A 19788-nucleotide genomic window follows, 5' to 3' on the forward strand; every position below is an offset into this window, starting at 1 on the left:
AAATTAAAAAGATTATATGTTTAAACTTTGTTTCTGTACAGTCATGGTCAGAGAGACACAGCACAGATTCTTCTGTTGCGAGGAGCCAAATATCTGCCAGATAAAAATGGAGTAAGCCCTCTGGATTTATGTGTGCAGGTACGCTGTTCATGTATATTCTTAGTCCATTACTTGGTAAGAGAAACTGACAGACAAGATCACTTTTTTTTCCCAAATGAGAGGATGGGTGCAAAGATTTTTATTCTGTTAAGAATATGATCTTTAAAAGGAACTGTGATAGTATAAGAAAGATATATTGGTCTTTATCCCAGTTCCTAACACAAGAGCTTCTAAGACCCTTGGAATCTCCAGAGTGATAAGTATGTCTTTTTGTATATTAATGAGATGAGCGGTGGCTGAAAGGCCCTAGGTAGCTTCAGGAACAGGGCTGGTTGACAGGTGAGCCAACCATGTAATTAGAAGGCAATTTCCTCCCCCACCCCCAGGGAGGAGTCAGGGGCTAGAGACTGAGTTTAGTCATTCAGGCCTGTGTAATGGAACTTTCATAAAAACCCTAAACAGTGTGGTTCTCAGAGAGCTTCTGGGTTGGTGAACACATCAAAGTGCTGGGAGGGTGGCACGCCCAGTGAGGGCATGGAAGCTCTTTGCCCCTTCCCACATACTTTACCTTATGCATCTCTTCCATTTGCCTGTTCTGAGTTGTAGCCTTTATAATAAACAGGTAATGGTAAATAAAGTGTTTCCCTGAGTTCTGTGAGCTGTTCTAGCAAATTATCAAACCTGAGAAGGAGGTCGTGGGAGTTCCTTACTTACAGCTGGTTAGTCAGAAGTATGGGTGACCTGGACTTGTGATTGGCTTTTGAAGTGGGGGGCACTTTTGTGGGACTGAACCCTACTGTGTGGTCTGCCCTAACTCTAGGCAGTTAGCATGATAATTGAATTAAATTGTAGGACACCCAGTCGGTATCCACAGAGAATTGGAGAATTGGTTGGTGTGGAAATCCCACATATTTGGTGTCAGACTTATATATAGAAGAAATGTTTTCCTTTAGGAGTTTTGTTTTTAAACCTAGATAATTTTAAATCTTGTTTTTAGGGTGGATATGGAGAGACTTGTGAAGTATTAATTCAGTATCACCCTAGGCTTTTCCAGACAATTATTCAAATGACACAGAATGAAGATCTCCGAGAAAACATGGTAATGTAATTGTGCTGGTAGCTGGTAAATGAACAAGCTTTTTTTTTTTTTAAATTAATTAATTTATTTTTGGCTGCATTGGGTCTTTGTTGCTGCGTGTGGGCTTTCTCTAGTTGTGGCGAGCGGGGGCTACTCTTTGGTGCGGTGCGCAGCCTTCTCATTGCGGTGGCTTCTCTTGTTGCGGACCACAAGCTCTAGGCATGTGGGCTTCAGTAGTTGTGGCATGTGGGCTCAGTAATTGTGGCTCGCGGGCTCTAGAGCTCAGGTTCAGTAATTGCGGCACACAGACTTAGTTGCTCCGTGGCATGTGGGATCTTCACGGACCAGGGTTTGAACCAGTGCCCTTGGCAGGAGGATTCTTAACCACTGCACCACCAGGGAAGCCCCTGAACAAGCTTTGTTCATGTTTGGTGTATATGGCATCTTACAAATGTTTTATTGATTTTATTATAATAATAATAATATTTATTTATAATATTTATTATTATAAATATTTAAGTAATGCTTATCTGCATTATAGGTTAAGTATGAATTATATAAGAATTAATAAACTTTATGCTAATATTTGGCCCTATGAGTCTTCTGTCCTCTGTGCCTTTGATCGCTCCTTAGATAATTAGAATATTTCCCATAGGTAGAGGAAAAGAATCTAAGGAGGAATATCATGTTATGATTAGTAATCACTAGTTTACTGAGCTCTGTATTTGTTAATAGTTCTACTCTTTGAATAATTACAGAGTTTTTTTCTTGCATTTTTAGAAGTTTGGAATTAATTTTCCATAAATAAACTTGGTGATTTCTGTTCTCTCTATTTATACTTTTTCACTGGGTGATTTTGAACAAACATTGTATGTCGTCTTATCTCTCTATAAGCTTTTGATTTTATGCAAGACCAAATAACTGTAAAGGACTTGGTTTCAGCTAATTGAGCTTTGGGATACTTACTAAACTAATAGGTACTTAATTTCTTGACAAAGTTTAGTGGATTATTATGTAATCACATTTTTTTATTTGTAAAAAATTTAGTTACGGCAAGTTCTGGAGCATTTATCTCAGCAAAGTGAGAACCAGTATTTAAAGATTCTAACAAGCCTTGCTGAAGTTGCCACAACAAATGGTCATAAGTTGCTTAGGTAAGTGTTTCACAATATAAGCAAATCAGTAGGCAGCAATATCTGTCAGCTTTGTCACATTTTAGGCTTTTCTGGGAATAGTTTATTTTGTTGGTTATTTTGTTGATGTCTTTTGTCTATGTTAAGATGTTCTAAACATTTGTTGAGTTATCACTGTTTGTTTTGTTTTAAAGGATCAGGGCAATCAGCTATTCCTGAGGAGACTTTAGCTTGTCTAAAGAGACTAAAAATAGAGACTTAAGTGGATTTGGGCTTATGTGTCTAGAATTTTAGAAAATGATTGCTTAGACTAGTCATGTAAGTAAAATGTTCATAAAAAAGAATCAAGAACGTAGTTTAGGAATCTTGATCAGTAATTTACAAAACTGGGTATAGGCTACTGTTCAGCCTTGCAGTATTACATCCTCATGCTTCTTTATAAAGTTTTCTCCCTGAACTGTCCCTCTCAGTTCAGTTCTTTATTTTTTCCAATTCTGTAGTTTTAATGGCTCATCACTAAGTCCATGAAGTTAATGCCTTTATATATTTTCCTGCACCTCCGCTTGTTTGTATGTGGTTAGTCACCCCAGTTAGGAGTAAACAGCCATTTAAAAATGGTTAATGTGTTATTTCTTAGCTTAAATTTGGCCCACTTCTGTTATGGATGCTTTCTTCCTTTGATTGGGTTTGCCAAAAAGTTTGTTTGGATTTTTCCGTAAGCTGGAAAAACCCAAATGAACTTTTTGACTAACCCATTAGTTTTCTTTTCTTGTCAACTTTTAATACATTGACAGTATTAGAATAGGTCGTGGTCTTCTCTCACCTCTGTATGTGGAACTGGACTTTGTTCCTCCCAACTGTATGCTGCTTCTGTAAATCAGCTACATTGTCAAGTCCATTATGTTAGCCCTTTATTCCTGTCTTCCTTCATACTTTTCATACACTTCAGAGCAGAATCACACTCTGTACTGTTTGCTTAGAAGGCCCCTTACACTGCATGGTCCAAGATTACTTTCTTGTGTCTTTTTAGCTGTTAAGTCTTTCTTCAGCAGTCCTACTCAGTATGCCATTTGCTAATTTTTCTATTATTCTCTTTCTGTTTTTGAGGCTACTTTAAACTTTGTCTCTAAGATTCATTGAATTCCAGCTTTACATAATGCTCTCCTTTTATTAGTCATTTCTGTTAATCCATTTATATGATGAGGACTTTCTAAGACATACTGAGTAAAAGCATGGGCTCTGGAGTCAGCTAGACTCAGATTTAATCCAGACATCACCATTTACTGTGTGACCCCAGCAAGTAACTTTTTGGAGTTTCCTTTCATCATCCACCCATCTATCCAATACATATTTTTGAGTGCCTGCTCTTCACTAGGCCATCTGCTAGATAACAGTGAGTAAAACAGACAAGATCTCACCCTACATTTAATTTACAGTCTAGTCAGGATTTTATTTCCTTGTTGGAAAATGATAGTAAATATCTTAATGAATTGTTGTAAGAATGAAATGATAAGGTTCTGTAAGCATAGTGCCAACCATTGTGTCTGGCGTGTAAGTAGAGATGATGATGATGCTGGTGATCATGATGGTTCTTTTTAAAATTCCTCATAATACCTTTAACCTGTTTTCCTACATTAGAAAACTTGTTTTTTCTACTTAAATCTCTGCCCTATTTTCTGCTCTTCCTAATAATCAGAAAGCATTTATGTTTCTATGTTTTTATTTTAAGTTCACCTTTAATATGTACTTAAGCAGGTTCTAATAAGCTAAAGAACATTCAGATACATTATTTCCTTTAAACCTCACAGTGACTTTGTGATTTAGATATTATCTCCATTTTATATATAAGAAGATTGAAGTTCAGTGATTTGCTAGGCTAGAAGAACCAGGATTTCCATCCTTACTAATTGATAAAGAGCAGATCCTGGGCTCCAATTTAGCTCTTAAAAATGACAGGGATATTGGTGGAACAGGAGAAACAGGGTAGGAAAGAGGGATCCATGCCAGAACAAGTTTTAAACTTACCTTGCTAGATTTACTGCCTCACCATTTACAATGATACCTTTCAAATGTCTTATAGAGTATGTTATTATGGCCAATTTGGTCTGTAAACATCTCTTTGTTGGGATTGGTAACGAGTATTGGTTATTAGTATTGTGTTAGAATTTACTGTATTGGTACCATCTTGGAAAAACCTAGTCTTCCCGCTGCGTTTCTCCTTTACTCTCACACGACTACCACACCCACAACACTTTGGAAACCAGAGGTGGGAGTTTTTATTCCCCACACCAAGCAATTCTTCGACACCAGCCGGGTGTCCTACAGTTTACCTCAATTCTGCCTAGAGATGGCATCAGATCCCACAGGTTAAGGGCTCAGCCCTAGGAGACTGTCCCCCACCACAGATGCCACTTGGAATTAGTGGATCCCCAGATTACCCACAACTTTCGTTACTTGACTACAGATCAGAGGTTTTCATGACCTCCTTCCCTTTGGATTCAGTTATTTCCTAGAGCAGGTCACAGAATTCAGGGAAACACTTACTTTTGTTTACCAGTTTTTTAAAGAATATGATAAAGGATATTGATGAACAGCCAGATGAATAGATACATAGGATGAGGTCTGGGAGGGTCCATAGTACAGGAGCTTCTGTCCCCATAGAGTTGGGGAATGTCACTCTCCCAGTTTGTGGATGTGTTCGTCAACTTGGAAGCTCCCTGAACCCCCCATATTTTTGTTTTTTATATGGAGGTTTCATCACATGGGTGTGTTGATCATTAACTCCATTTCCAGCCCCTACCCTTCTCTGGATAATGGGGGATAAGGCTGAAAATTCCAATCCTCTAGTCATTGCTTGGTCTTTCTGGTGACCAGCCCCCATCCAAAAGCCCCCTAAGAGTTGCCTCATTAGAATAAAAGCTACTGCTATCACCCAGGAAATTCCCAGGGATTTAGGAGCTCTGTGTCAGGAACCAAGGTCAGAGACCCAATATGAGAACAGAAGGTGCTCCTAGTGCACTTACCACTTCAGAAATTACAGGGGTTTTAGGAGCTCTGTGCCAGGAAAAGGGGTGGGGGCAGAAAACATATATTTTTTCTGTTATCTCACAGCTACCAAAGTAGATTGTTAAGAGGACCTCAAATACAAATCATTCCCCCCTGCCAATTTAGTTTAATGGTACTTTTGCAGGTTGTCTTTCTTTTGTTCATTTGTCAATCATTTTATGTTTCTTAACCCACAATGTGATGTAATTTTGGCCACTTATTTTAATAGATATTTTAGTTAAGAAAATAATTCAAATACATATTAATTAGCGACGATTGAGGTGTTATTTAGCATACTTTGGGAAAAATGGATAGCCTTTTGTCTAAGTGATTCTAGGAATATTTGCTGAAGATAATAAATATTTACTGAGGGCCCTGTTGCACATAGTGTTGTGTTTCACTAAATAAGTGAGTTATCTTGCTTCCTATATATTTATGATTGAAGGTAAAGATAGTTACCGATGTGCAAATGAAAAGAGAATTTACAGCTATTTGCTAAGTAAGACACTGAATGAAAGTATAATCTTATATTAACAAAGGTAAGTACACTGACAGGGCTTTGAATTAGGAAACTGATTTCTAAAGTTTTATTTTGGGACCTAGTGGCTTGGGAAGAAATTATCATTTTGTGATGAGCTGGAGCAGTTTGTGATGAAGTTTGGATTTTATGATCGTTTCGTATAATATGAAAGAGATATTTCACTGGTTGGAAAGTGAAAAATGACATTTTTTAGATCAGTGACTTAACTTGGAAGAAGTTTAAACTGGGTAAAGTAATATTAATATAGTCTAATAATCTTATATTAGACTATATTAATAATTGATGATGTTCGGACTCCACTGTATAAGAGAAAACTTCTTACCTTAAGATAACTCATGAAGTTCCCTAAATCAGGTACTTAAAACAAATATTTATATATATGGTAATTTCACAGAGGAAAATTAAATCCACATCTTTCTCATAGAAGAATTTGAGAGTCATTGGAGTTAACTTTTCCAATAGCTGCAACACAATAAAAGAAGGAAATAGTTTCAACCAAACTGCATTTCTCTTTTGTCAGTCTCAACAATCTTATGATATAGAATTAAAAACAACTTTGTAAAGGCAAATATGTAAAAATCAGTGCGAGTTAAACTAATGATTCTATACACATTTGATTCAAAGTTAGTAAAACAAAGAAAAAGTTTTGCTAATGTGTTGTAGCTATCCCAGTCAAATACAGTATGGATAGCAATAGCTATTGTATTTTACTAACACTTGTAACTGATAGCTAATTTTTATGTATTGTTTTTAACAATTTAATAATTTTTAGAATGAGAAAATAACATGAATGTTGAATTAAAAATGTCAGGAAATTTTGGTTCAGTTGTCACCAGAATAGAAAATACTCCGATTTTTCATTTATCAAATCCGAATACTTAGAATAGGCATTTGCTGTTTCCACATAACTAATCATTATTGTTTTTCATGTTAGAGGATACCTAAAAATACCATAGAGGAAGATTTTAATGAACTGAGGAAGACAGAGTAAGCTTTGACGATTAAACTTACGCAAAGGCAGTCATATCATTCTGCCCAAATGTCATGCAACTCTTTACTCTGCTTTTGTGTAACCATTGTAATACAAGATAACTGACGTTGGAGGTTTCAAAATAAAACCACCCCTGGAAAACAACAACAAGTTTTTTTTTAAGATCTATCATTAGATTTAATACACATTTACCCTAACTCCTACAGTTTCTCTGTGGAAGAGTAATGATTGATATTCATGATGATGATGAACAATCCCCAGGCACTGGGATTTTGAAGGGCTTTTTGATTAGTCAGAGAAAGTTTATATTATATTTAATACGGTTTAGTATTAATTGGATCAGTCTTTTTCATAGTAGGATGTATTTCCCTTATTTATATACAGTCATAAGACAACCCATTATATGGAGAACCACCCTGATACAGATAGTAACTTTAAGATTATTCAATTTGTACATGTTCTGTATGTGAACAATTGGTTACTGTTCTGGGATGGGTTAGGGAAAATGGGGTTATGGATAGAATAGTAGAGTTCAGCCTCTACAATTCAGTTGTGGGTTGGCCTAAGATCATAATCAACATTCCTACTGTTGGTTCTCAAATGTTCTCAGAGTTCTAAAGAATTAGTTTAATTTATAAATATACTGTTCTATACTGGTGATTTTCTTCATATTTTATGCTTTGATCATTGGCTATATTCTAGTTACTTAAAAGTAAATAAATCATTCACATGCAATCCAAATAATGTACATTTGCTAACTTCCTGGTAAACAAAACATTCCATCCCATATCATGACAGGAAAGAAATTTTATTTGTTAAATTATGAAACGGATGGTAAATGTAATGAAAATGTTTTAAAATAAGTATTTTAAGATGTAATTTGTTTTATTCCATCTAATCTGTTCATATTTTAATTTTTATTTTCAGCATATCTAGTAATTATGATGCTCAAATGAAGAGCTTTTTAAGGATTGTGAGGATATTTTGTCATGTCTTTCGGATTGGTCCATCCTCTCCCAGTAATGGAATCGATATGGGCTACAATGGGAATAAAACTCCAAGAAGCCAGGTGTTCAAGGTCAGAAAAGTATATGATGTTGTTAGGAAGATAGATGTAAAAGAGATGAATTTGACAAAGCATATATTCATTAATTGGAAACCTCATAAACAGGATGTAAATTTGGTTTATACCAGTGATTGACACTTTGTAAACTAAGACCTTTTTCCTTTCATCTCTGTCTAATCAGCAGCAAGTCTCATTTGGGGAGCTTTCTATGTTTTTCTTACAAGTAAAATTTTAATTTCAGTAGTGTTTTATTCTAAGGGTAAAGGTATTTAATGTTTAAATATAATTAAATCTACTTTTTAAAATTGGATAATAGGTCCTAAATGCAGCCATCACGATTTTTAAAAAATAGTTCTTATTCAGAAAGAAAGAAGACATCCAGTTTTTATTTAGGATTTATTATCGTTTGCGTTATGTGTGTGTCTGTGTTTGTTTTTTTAAAAATAAGTTTACTTTCATTTATTGGGTTTATTAACAATTCCTTGGGTAACTTCAAGGAAGAAACATTGAGGTATTTTCTTAATGTATTTTGTATTGCTTCAGCTGCTGCTTCTTTACAAGCACATTTATGAATGGAATCCTTGGAAGAAAGATTTCCAAGGCAGTGTAACCATGTCAAATTACAATTTTGTGAAGTAAGCAAAATGTACATGACTATAATTGCTGTTAATGCTTTTTTATGGCATTATATTTTCAAATAACTCAGATTTTGGACAAATGTGTAATTTAATAATTGTTTTCATTTTTTTTTAAAAGGTAGTTTATCTGGAGAGCTTTTCATAGTATAAAATTAGCTTTTGGGTTCATGAAAAATTATAAACAGTCTTTTGGGTATAAATATAGGTTGTCTATCCAAAAGGTGACATAAATGTTTTTATGTGCCACATCCTCAAAAACGAGTTGTGATTGACAGCTTTACTTATCTATAAAATTTGAAGTTATATAAAGTTAAATTAATGATGTATGCTAAATGATTCTATTCTTACATGGAAAGTTTTTGGCAGACACAAATAAATGGTTTGCAAGCATTTTGACACTAGTCAATTCTTTAATACCTGGAATAGGTATGATAACCTTTTAGAATAGGTATGTATCAGTTTCTGTGCATCTGTTCGTCTGCTTCAGGCTCTTTTTTTTTTTTTTACATTGGTGCAGGAGTGTTCAGCCACACATGTGCATGCTTCTCCCTCCCCCCGCAGTCGTGCGCGCAAGTGTGTGTGTGTGTGTGTGTGTGTATGTGTGTCTTTTTTTTCCTTCTTTTTTTCCCCTATTGTGCCATCTCCTGGAAGAAGGAAGTTATGCATCTTCTTGTAATTCAGATTTTAGCTTTTCAACGTACCACTTCCTTTAATACTAGTTAGAAGTGATAACTTCCTGTTTTTGTAAAATTTGAATTTGAATTATTGATCCTCTGTTTTGTTAGTGCTGTTTTAAGTGAGTTTCACTGCTCAAACATTCATATTACAGGAAGTTGTTCTTAATGTGTTCTAATATGACTCATGCAGTTTGTTACTGAAGCTTCCCCTGATTGATTTTTCTACTTGTCCTTCTACTCATCTGTAATGATGAATGAAAGTCAAATCAGGTATACATATGGTCACTATTGACAAATTGAGTATATATTATATTTATTATTGTCTTTTTTTTGTTAAAATTTCAATTTGCCACTTGTTGCTAATGATATCAGAAAATACTTACGTGCTAAGTAACCTCTTTATAGGCGTTTAGTGCTTGATTTAAATGTTATTTTTCTATCTAGCCAGTCAGTACAGATAAAACAGAGTAGAAAACAATATTATTGCTTTTCTTTTAGCTTTTCTTTTATGGAATCCAGACTCTTTGTTTTCATTGTTATATATCAATGATATATATAATATATAAAGTTCTTTCCTTCTCTTTTATTTCATTTGTTAGTATCTTTATTTCTCTTTTTAAGGTTTTTTTTTTTTTTTTTCCTGTATCATTGACAACTGCCTTTGTCTCTGAGCACTTATTTTCTCTTAAATTTTGACCTTTCACTTTGGTAAAACATTTTTGTTGCAAACCCAGCCAGTTTTTTAAAACATTGTTGCTCTTAAGGAACTGATTAATCTCTTTCTAATTTTATGAATTAAATGTGGACTCTTTGGAGGATGGCAAAATGATCTGCCCTCCCACTTACAAGGATAAAAATAGAAACTACACTGTCATCCATGTATTAAGGTCTTCTTTTCATTTTGGGATGATTGAAGTTGTAAAAATCTGAACCATCTGGTGAGTTGCTGCAATTTTAGATTGGAAATACCATTTTAATTTTTACCACATTTTGTCTATGGTAGCAATTGATCCCTACTTTCTACTTCATTAACTAGTTACTATGTCACTTTATTGTTGGGGTTAGCTAATGGGTTTTCCATTAAGAATGAGTGGGTTTATAGGCCATGTGTTTGTAGTAGGTTTGTTTAACATCCTGTTATTAGTTTCCTGATTTATCTTAGAAGCCCTTTAAGTTAATCTTAACACTTAGCCCTTCTTTCAGTGTTAAGAGATTTTTATCTAGAGCCTTGTGAACTTTGGAACATCTGAAGGAGAAAGTAGTTCTGGTTACAGAAGTAGGGTGAGCATGGGGAAGAGAGTTTAGGCTTCTTGAATCTTGATATGCTCTTTTTTTGTGAGTAGTAAGCTGTGACTTAACATTTTCATAGAATTATAGTTGGAAATTTGGAAGCCAAGAAAGATTGAGAAACTTTTAACTTTAAGATCTTATCTTTTGGATCGTGGCATTTGACATTATCGAGTTGAGAACAGTCCGATTAACAGAGAATTTCAAGTTGCTATTAATAAGTTTAAGTTAGTAATGCTGTCCTGTCAAATTTGTATCTCATTTGACACATGGATCTTGAAATTTTTTAAATTGTCCAACAAGTTTGGGATTATATATTATAGCTTTGACTTGTTAACTTGAAATGTTTTGAAAATCATGTATGCTTGTCAAATCGTTGTTATAGGTAGAATATAATTCTGTGGTGAAGATCACTCAATAATATGAAAGGAAGTAATACTTTCATAGTGCCAAGAAGCCTAATATTTTCCATAGTCATTGACTCATTTTTCTGTTAACAGTTAATATGTACGGTACTTTGTATTGATGTTTTTTAATCATTATTATGTATGAGTATAAAAAGTCTCATAGATATGGTTTGCAATGGTTAATTTTTAAAATTTATTTTAACCCTTTCTGTCTGTGACTGCTACTACAGTTAGAAATTAAAGTTATTTTCACAGTATTCTTTTTGTTATTGAGGAATGAATTTTCGGAACAAGTCTTCAAAGGGACAACTCCCTAGGTAAAAATGCTTTAAGGTTGGGATTTAGTTTTAGTGCATGTGTGAATGAAGAAATAAACAGTGGGAAAAAGAGAAAACTAAAGAAAAGCCCAAGATGATTTACTACTTCTTTTTTTCCCTCATTCTCTTTTAATCTTTGCTGTGCTACTTTATTGAAAACTCTTTCTAGCTTTTCTCGGTATCTTTATTGTCACTAACATTTTTACACAGATCTGGCTTTTTTTGGATATTATTTCTGGAATTATTCAGAATTCACCTTTCATTTTTGCAGGGTATCAGTATTTGAGAATAGGATGATCGTAGTTCAGGCTCAGTGCTCTCATCCACGTGAGGAGCAGGTATCACTTCCAGCCTTAACCTTCATCTCTATCTAGTGTGGGGATTTTCTAGGCTTTAGTCCTTCTCACTTAGAGGCCAATTATTCCTTTTTTCCTTTTGTTTCAAGCAGTTTTTCATCACCGCCTGTTCTTTCTTTTTTGGAAGTTCATTTTTTGATGTGAAGCTAAATAGTTTTGCTGACATAAGAAGTTCTTTTCATCTTTTATAGCAGGGTTTAATGTTTTTCTCATGAAGAGAGACTGTAGACCCAAACTTGGATCATGATTAAAATTAAGACATTTGCAGTGAAGGTACCATGTCAGTGTTGATGGCAGCCGGTGCTTCTTGCCCTTCTTTTAAGCAGTTCAGGGACCCTTTAAGAAGTTAGGCATCCAACTGCTGTGACTAACCATGGAAAAGCCTTCTTTGTGCGGGAGAAGGGTGTTCATTTCAACCTCAGAAAGGGTTTCTCAGAAATTAGTTTCTCACTTTGCTTACCTGTTTACCTAGGCTGTACTAACTGAATATTTGTTGAATGAGTAAACTGGTTTTTTGTTGATGGTGGTAGGGTTTTTTCCTTCTTGCTTTTTGGTTTAATTTTTAAGTGAAGACTTAGGGGTGATTTAATTGTTTGCAAATTCAATAAGTAGATTATTCTCAAATAGAGAGTGTCTGGAAATCTGAAGAAAGGCTGACGATAACAGCAGGGGGATTTATTAGATAATAATTGTAAAGAATTGCTTGGCAGAACAGGCTATTTAAACATTTCCTGAAGTTCCAAATATGGTTGTATAATCTCTTTACATAGTGGTCTTTAAAAGTAAGATTGTTTCTTTTAGTTGAAATATTTAGGGTGGGTCTTTCAGAAGCACGTCTAGTTTGTAGTGCTCTGTGATCATATAAGAATCAAAAGGTAAGATTAACTTTTTATTCATTTGTAGAAAGACAATTTATCACTCTCAATAGGAATACTTAGAATAGTGTAGGAATGGAAGACCATTAAACCACTATCCCCCCTGCTCCCTTGTGCCTTCACTGTTCATCTTTATTTGGGATTAAAAAATGTTCTAGCAGGTCTTTCTTCCCCCCAGCTTTACTGAGCTGTAACTGTTACATAGGGTTGAGTAACTTTAAGGTATACAGTGTGATGATTTGATACAAGTATATTTTGCAAAATGTTTAGTACAGTAAGGTTAGGTAACACATCCTTCACCTCACATAATTACCACTTTGTTGCTGTTGCTGTGGTGAGAACATTAAAGCTTTACTCTCATAGCACCTTTCAAGTGTACAATACAGTATTGTTAACTATAGTGACAATGCTGTACATTAGATCCCCAGTAGCATGTCTTTTAATAGTAGTTGGGCATTTATATTTCTCCTTGTGTTAAAAACTGCTGTTTACTAGAGATGATATATATATTTCAATTTTCTCTAGTACTTAGTCCTGTTATAGCATTTGTGATCACATAATATTTTAAAGATAAAATTTCATTTGCTGTTAATTTACAAAAGACATTTCATTATTCTCAAAAGGAATATTTTAAATAGTATAGAAATAAGAAACTGTTTACTCCTATGTGTTCCTTTTTTATTAAGCTGTTAATCTTTACTTTGAATTATGGATTTGCTAGCCAATATTTGATAGTTTCTAGTTATTAGAGATGGATTGTGTGTGGTTGGGTATGCGTGTATATGTGTGTGTGTGTATGTGTGCATGTAAATATCACGTCATATTTTAAAGTTTCTCATAAATTTTCAAAATCTCAGAGATTCCATGTAAAGCAAAGAGTGCAGTAAACTAAGTTTATTAAGCTCTTTATGAATTCTCATTTTTTTAAAATTGAAAAACAACATAATTAAAAATAGTTGACACATTAATACAGTAAAGTTTAGGGGGATTGTATTCATAAAAGTAATGTATGGTTTAAAACTAAATATTTGAAAATTTTTAAAAGAAGAAATATTATACATTTTTTTGTTAGAGTTTAATTTTCCTTTTTTATTCTAAAGAATAAATAAATGCAAATTAAGTTTTTGCTATAAATGAAGAAATTGTCATTTATATGAGGTTTATGTTTTTGTTACTTACCTTTAGGCATTGCTGACACATAAACTTGGGAAAATAAAAGTATCTAGAGTAAATATTCTCTTCTATAATATTTGTCTGAGTGGGTTTTTTATCCTGCAGTTTAAGAATGATGTTTTAAAAAAACACTTTTCTTTTTTTCTTAGCCTCTTGAATTGCTTTGGCACTCATTAGATGAATGGCTAGTTTTAATAGCTACAGAATTAATGAAAAACAAAAAGGACTCAACGGATATCACTTCTATTTTACTGAAACAAAAAGGCCAAGATCAAGATGGTACTTCCATTCCTGCATTTGAACCTCCAGGACCTGGGAGCTATGAAAATCTATCCACTGGCACAGGGGAATCTAAACCAGATGCTCTTGGAGGGAAACAGGAAGCCAGTGCAGACTGCCAGGATGTTATTTCTATGACAGCTAACCGGCTAAGTGCTGTCATTCAAGCTTTTTACATGTGCTGTTCTTGTCAGATGCCTCCAGGGTAAGAAGGTTTCTGCTTGTTTTGTGTGCTGATCTCTGCCTATCAATAACCAATGTTGTGGCTGAAGCAGCCCTTGTGGTTCTTATTATGATTGCAAGACACCCTTCAGCAATAACCATCAGGAAACTTTGGGAAAAAAAAAAGGTTTATTACTTACAGGACGTGGAAATTACATGACACACCTGGGGCCACACAGCAAGGTTGCCAGTAGAAAGAAAGCTCGAGGGCCTGGGGTTCTCTTTTTATTGGAGTTGAAGGTAGAGGCCTAGGGTTTTGAAAGCTAACTCTTTATTGGTGAATTTAAAACATGAGAGCGGGAATTTGAAGCATGAGAAGAGAAAACACAAGTGGCTCAAATGGTCAGTTATTGAAATCAATCAAGATCTCTAAAACAAAGGAGCTTGGAGGTGGAGGGGTGGGTCTTTATCTAGTTGTGGGCCTGGCATTATGTTTATTCGAGATAGCCATCTTTGAAGCGGATGCCTCTTTGAAGTGGATAAAGTGGAGGCAATCTGCTAGATTTTCCTGGTTTGCAGTCTGAATGTATCTGGTGATTTTTCTGAGTGGCCCATATAGCAACAGGCACAAAGATTGTCCATATATGAGCTGTTGTTGTTGTTTCTCTGAATTTTACATCAAGTTGTCCTACTTTATATTGTATGGATTTGGAAAAGGAGCAGTTTTAGTTCTCAGTGATTCCAAGTGAGAAGGGTGGGAGAAAAATTGGAAACATTAATTTGGAGAATTGTAGCTAGATATTGGAGGAAGTGAAAATTCAGCATCCAGTCCAGTTTACAGGTAGAAAAAGAAAACCTCAAAGACAGTTAACAGGACTAGAATCTGATATCCACAAGAGTGCTTCCTTATAGTATAATTTTTCAGTGTGGTACAAGACATGTTTACTAAGAGAACCAAATTTATCATTAGTTCCTCTGTAATAGAAAGCCAAAAGTGGATAAACCTATATTTAGTAATTAATGTTTCAATATCTTACCTTATTTGTAAATGACCTAGATATTCAGTAAACTTTCCATCATTTAATTTAACTTAGCAAAACTCTGAAGTTTTTAAGTTACCAAAGAGATTTGGGAAACTCTTTTTAAGTAGACATACCATAAAACATAGCTATTGCTGAAAAGTTCACCTAAACTCTTACTCCACTTACATCTGGTTAAATCACTTGTTCTTAACAATTATGTTTAGATTATTCATGAAAGTCTCATTAGGCATTAGACAAAATTGGCTGTCATCCCAAGCTATTTTTCTTGCTAACAAATTGTGTAACCTAGATAATATGAACTTATTTGAATTGCAAACCCAAGTAGAATAAAAGCTGCATGTCTGTATTATATCTAATGTTGATAAATCTGAGATATGCCTTTTTAAATTAAACCAACAAGTTTAAACTATCATTTATTTACAGAAGATTATCCCAGATCACATGAACTTGAAAAATGTTAGGGTTAATTTCTTTATTACTGAGTTTTAGGAATACTTAATTCATAGTATTTATTTTTAAGCCAATTAAATACAGCTCTTTTATAAATTAATTTTGGCAATACCATCCAGAGGTAGAGAGAAAAAAAAATCACTTGCATATAACATACATCTGTATAGACATACGTAAACATGCAGCCAGACACAGAGACCCTATAGCTTCCATTCTAAAATTTTAGCTGTGGATCAGGTACAACAATATACAACTTACTAGTTTACAGACTACCTCTGAGTCCAAATTGTGTCTGGCAGATGGAACAAGTTAAGGTTACCTGCTCCGGTGGTTAAAGCTTTTTACAAATATTTGTGGAGGAGACTTTTAAGATTTGTATTTGTCTTTGACAAGTTATCTTAAGGAGGGTGTGGCCTAGATTTTGGGTAAGAGGTTTTACAACAGTTTATATTTTAAAAGGCCTCTTTCCCTTTTTCTTTTTCCTTCAGGCTCAGGTGATTGTGGGCAGAGTTTTAGTTACCTCCTAGGGTATTTGTATTTCAAAAACATGGTAAGACTTACATCTTAAGGGACAGAGAAAGAATGTAAGTTTCCTCCTAGGATTTTTAGTGCCTTTTGGATGGTTTTGGCAGTCCCAATAAAATGTAGTAGGGCCAACCTGTAATTAGGGGGAGTGTCCTGTAAAAATAATTCCCTGGACTCAGGGTCAAATGGGGCTTCTCCAGGGTTGGAAATGAAGAGGGGTCACTTGGGTCACTATGGTCATGGAAATGATAAACCCATTGGACCATGCCAGTTTTGCACAGCAGGAGATGGGCCTCATCGTAATGTTTTCCATTCACACTGAGCCTTAGCAGTATGGAAGAGTCGGCATGGTGCCAGGCATTAAATATCCAACTGAGGAGAGGAGGTGCCCTGGTATGAATATTGGTGGCTCTGGGTGCTTTTGCCTTCTCATATCCATTTTTTTCCCTCACTTAGAGGCCTTGCTAACCCTGTCACCTTTTGCCTTGGTGGCAGGGATGCCTTGTGAGGCGTTTTTCTTAGTTCTGCCCTGTTCAGGGGAAAGCAGAAAGGGGCTCAGCATCTGTGATCTCTTGGAGGAAACAAGCTTGTAGTCCAGATGGATCTTTAAGAAAGTTATGGATTTTAGGGTCTTTAGAGACACTGACCAGTTGATGCATTTTGGTGGTCGCAACAATTTAGAGCTCATTCTAAACAAACAAGAAAACCTGCAGTAGTCCGCTCCCTTCTCCTCTTCCTGTTGCATAAGATCTTTGAGAAGGGTTTGAATATCAGTTAAGGAGTGGTTTTTGAACTCAGTTTCTACTTCTTGTTTTTTTCCTGTTACCTTAATCTTATGTGTTATTACTGGAAAATTTTAGATGACGTCATTGTGAGCCCCTTTGTAGGTGGCTGCTTTCCTTTCCAGGGGTCCCAAGAGAATACTCCAGGATTGTGGTCGGTCTCTATTAGCACCAGATACTCAGGCTCTTTGGGAAAAGCCCCCAGGCTTTTGGAATGTATTGGGTTGGCCAAAAAGTTCATTCGATTTTAAGTAAAAATAAAAGACACATTTTTCATTTTCACCAAGAACGTTATTGAACAACGTATTCATTAACCAAACGAAGTTTTTGGCCAACCCAATAATATCAAATTCTTGGCATGTTAGTATGCATAGCATTGAATAATGCCCAGGAAGCGACCAAGGAGTTTTGCATTTATCAAAGAGCCGGTGTACCTCCTCAGCGTTCTTAGGAAGCACTGGCGCTTCATTTTTTAGTAGCGTTATACCAGGGATTGGACCCAATATCCCATTGGGTTAGTGGACGAAGAGTGACAGTAGTGAGTGAAGTGGTGGCACAGACCATAGGCCTCTGGTGTATTTTCCCTCAGGCGGGGCCATTGGTTTCCATTGTGAGGCTATTTTACTCTGCTAGGTTAGGACACTTAGTCTAGGCACAACATACTGACACCGTGGTTACAGACCTACGGGAATCTTCTCGTGCCTTTAGCCCAGAGCCTTTCCTTGGTTGCTGTCCAATTCACTCTCCTTAGCTCTCCTTGGCCTTGAGGCGAAGAGGATCCTCACACACATTAATAGTCATTTAGGGCCTTTATAATTAGTGGTCTCATCGTCTCATTAGACCGTATATGGCTTGATCATACTGCTCTGAGGAGATTGTTGGCAGCTGTGACCTTTCGGGTTGGATGTCTCAGGCAACACATGACAGGGGCAGTACGCAAAAGCACGTTGCTGCAAGGCAGATCCCCAGCAAGTGGTGCTCCTTTCCCAGATGATGTTACTTACCTGAGTTAGGTGGTAGTAAGCAAGCTGCAGCTAAAGGGCATTCCTCTTGGTTTACTGCAGGACGGTCATGCAATCCTGCTGAGTACGCCAATTGTTTTGTGTGCCAGTCTCCGCCTATCAATAACCAATGTTGTGGCCGGACTGGCCCTTGTGGTTCTTCGTATGATTATAGGACGTCCTTCAGCAATAACCATTGAAAACTTTGGGGGAAAAAGTTTTTTTACTTATAGGACCTGGAAATTACATGGCACACCTGGGGGCCACACAGTGAGGTCATCAAGGGGGAGTGGGGGGCGGAGAGAGAGAAAGAGGGAAAGAGCACACACAAGCCTGGGGTCGAGGGCAGGGGACTGGGGTTTCGAGGGCTCACTATTGGTGAATTTAAACGTAAGAGTGGGAGTATAAAGTATGAGAAGAGAAAAAAACAAGTAGCCCAAATGGTCACTTATCAAAATTAACCAAGATCTCTGAAACAAAGGAGCCTCCGTGGGAGGCATCCTGGCTCTTTATCTAGTTGTGGGCCTGGCATTGTGTTTATTCGAGATAGCCATCTTTGAAGTGGATACTTCACCAATCAAACCTTAAGTCAGGCACTTGCATTACAGAGTAGAGAAAACCCAGTTATCTGGGCTTACGATAGGTGCTTATTATTTCCTTTTCTGATAGATGAAGAAAAGCTATAATTTTTTTATAATTGCAGAAATAACAAATAATACTTTGCTGTTTTTGGTTGTTTTCTGATCTTTAGGATACTCATTGAACTGATCTGGAATTAGTACAGAATATTTGAGTTTTAAGCATCATTTATGTTATTAACATGTAGGATGGTGAATGTCACTTTCTATAGGATCATTTAACTATGTATTGGAAACATATAGACAGAGATGCTTAAAATTTCAGGGTTTTTAAAAAGTCACTTGTTTATATCATCTGTTAATGCAAAGTTATTTTATATATATCTGAGTGTGTATATATATATTTATTTATTTGTTTATTTATTTCATATTATAAATTGACTAGGCATGCCTCAGATTCCATAAAGACAATCCAAACCCCGTTTTTTGTGTGTGTAGAAACCAGTCCAATTCAACGCATAGTCACGTTTGCCATATCACCAACTTTGGTCTGTGTGTTCTGATTGTTTTTTACCCCCACAGAATGACTTCACCCCGTTTCATTGAATTTGTCTGCAAACATGATGAAGTTTTAAAATGCTTTGTTAACAGGTAAAGCTTTCTTGGTTTCATGGATTACCTTTGTAGCCTTTTCTTTCTTTTACAGTTTTTATCTCAACAGAAAAAACGTTACTTCTGTTACTATTCAAAAAATGCTCAGTGACAAGTACAAGTGTAGTAGGTGTGGATTAATATGTATTTTTATTCTGTTTCAATATCTGTATATCTAAATTTGCATGTCACTTAGTGCTACTCATCCTTCCCATCCATGTAAACAATGTGTTTTTCTCTTAGGAACCCCAAGATTATATTTGACCACTTTCACTTCCTCCTTGAGTGTCCTGAACTGATGTCAAGATTCATGCATATCATAAAAGCACAGGTAATGCTTTTTTTAATCTTGTTTTTAGAATGTCTAATGAATACTGCTCAGCTAATTTGAACACTGTTCAGTAATTATTATACTTGAGACCATCTGCTGTAAGTGGAGTGACATTACCTTATTCTTCACTTTAGTATATGGACTTACATTAGTATGTTACTTTTGTATGAGGAGTAACTTTAAGAAATGTGCATTGAGTGCCTACTATGTGCAAGGACAACATGTTGCCACATTGCTGAAATGGAACACTAGTCCTATAAGGCTGATGGTCCTTGGGGATTTTATCCCCAAATACATTTGGGA

General features: G+C 35.6%; 1 protein-coding gene across 2 annotated transcripts in view; it reads left to right on the plus strand.

Annotated features, from left to right (window-relative positions):
• The window catches only part of HACE1 (HECT domain and ankyrin repeat containing E3 ubiquitin protein ligase 1), a 92696-nt gene that overhangs the window by 36331 nt on the left and 36577 nt on the right, over nt 1-19788 (plus strand). For both annotated transcript variants that reach the window (XM_082634347.1, XM_082634348.1), the window contains 7 exons: nt 42-138; nt 1097-1198; nt 2225-2331; nt 7815-7965; nt 13833-14167; nt 19086-19154; nt 19398-19485. In XM_082634347.1, coding sequence (XP_082490473.1) covers nt 42-138; nt 1097-1198; nt 2225-2331; nt 7815-7965; nt 13833-14167; nt 19086-19154; nt 19398-19485 — 949 coding nt within the window. The remainder of the gene's footprint in view (nt 1-41; nt 139-1096; nt 1199-2224; nt 2332-7814; nt 7966-13832; nt 14168-19085; nt 19155-19397; nt 19486-19788) is intronic.

Source organism: Mesoplodon mirus (genome assembly GCF_964341445.2).
Source record: "Mesoplodon mirus genome assembly, chromosome: 10".
NCBI classification, from domain to species: Eukaryota; Metazoa; Chordata; class Mammalia; order Artiodactyla; family Ziphiidae; genus Mesoplodon; species Mesoplodon mirus.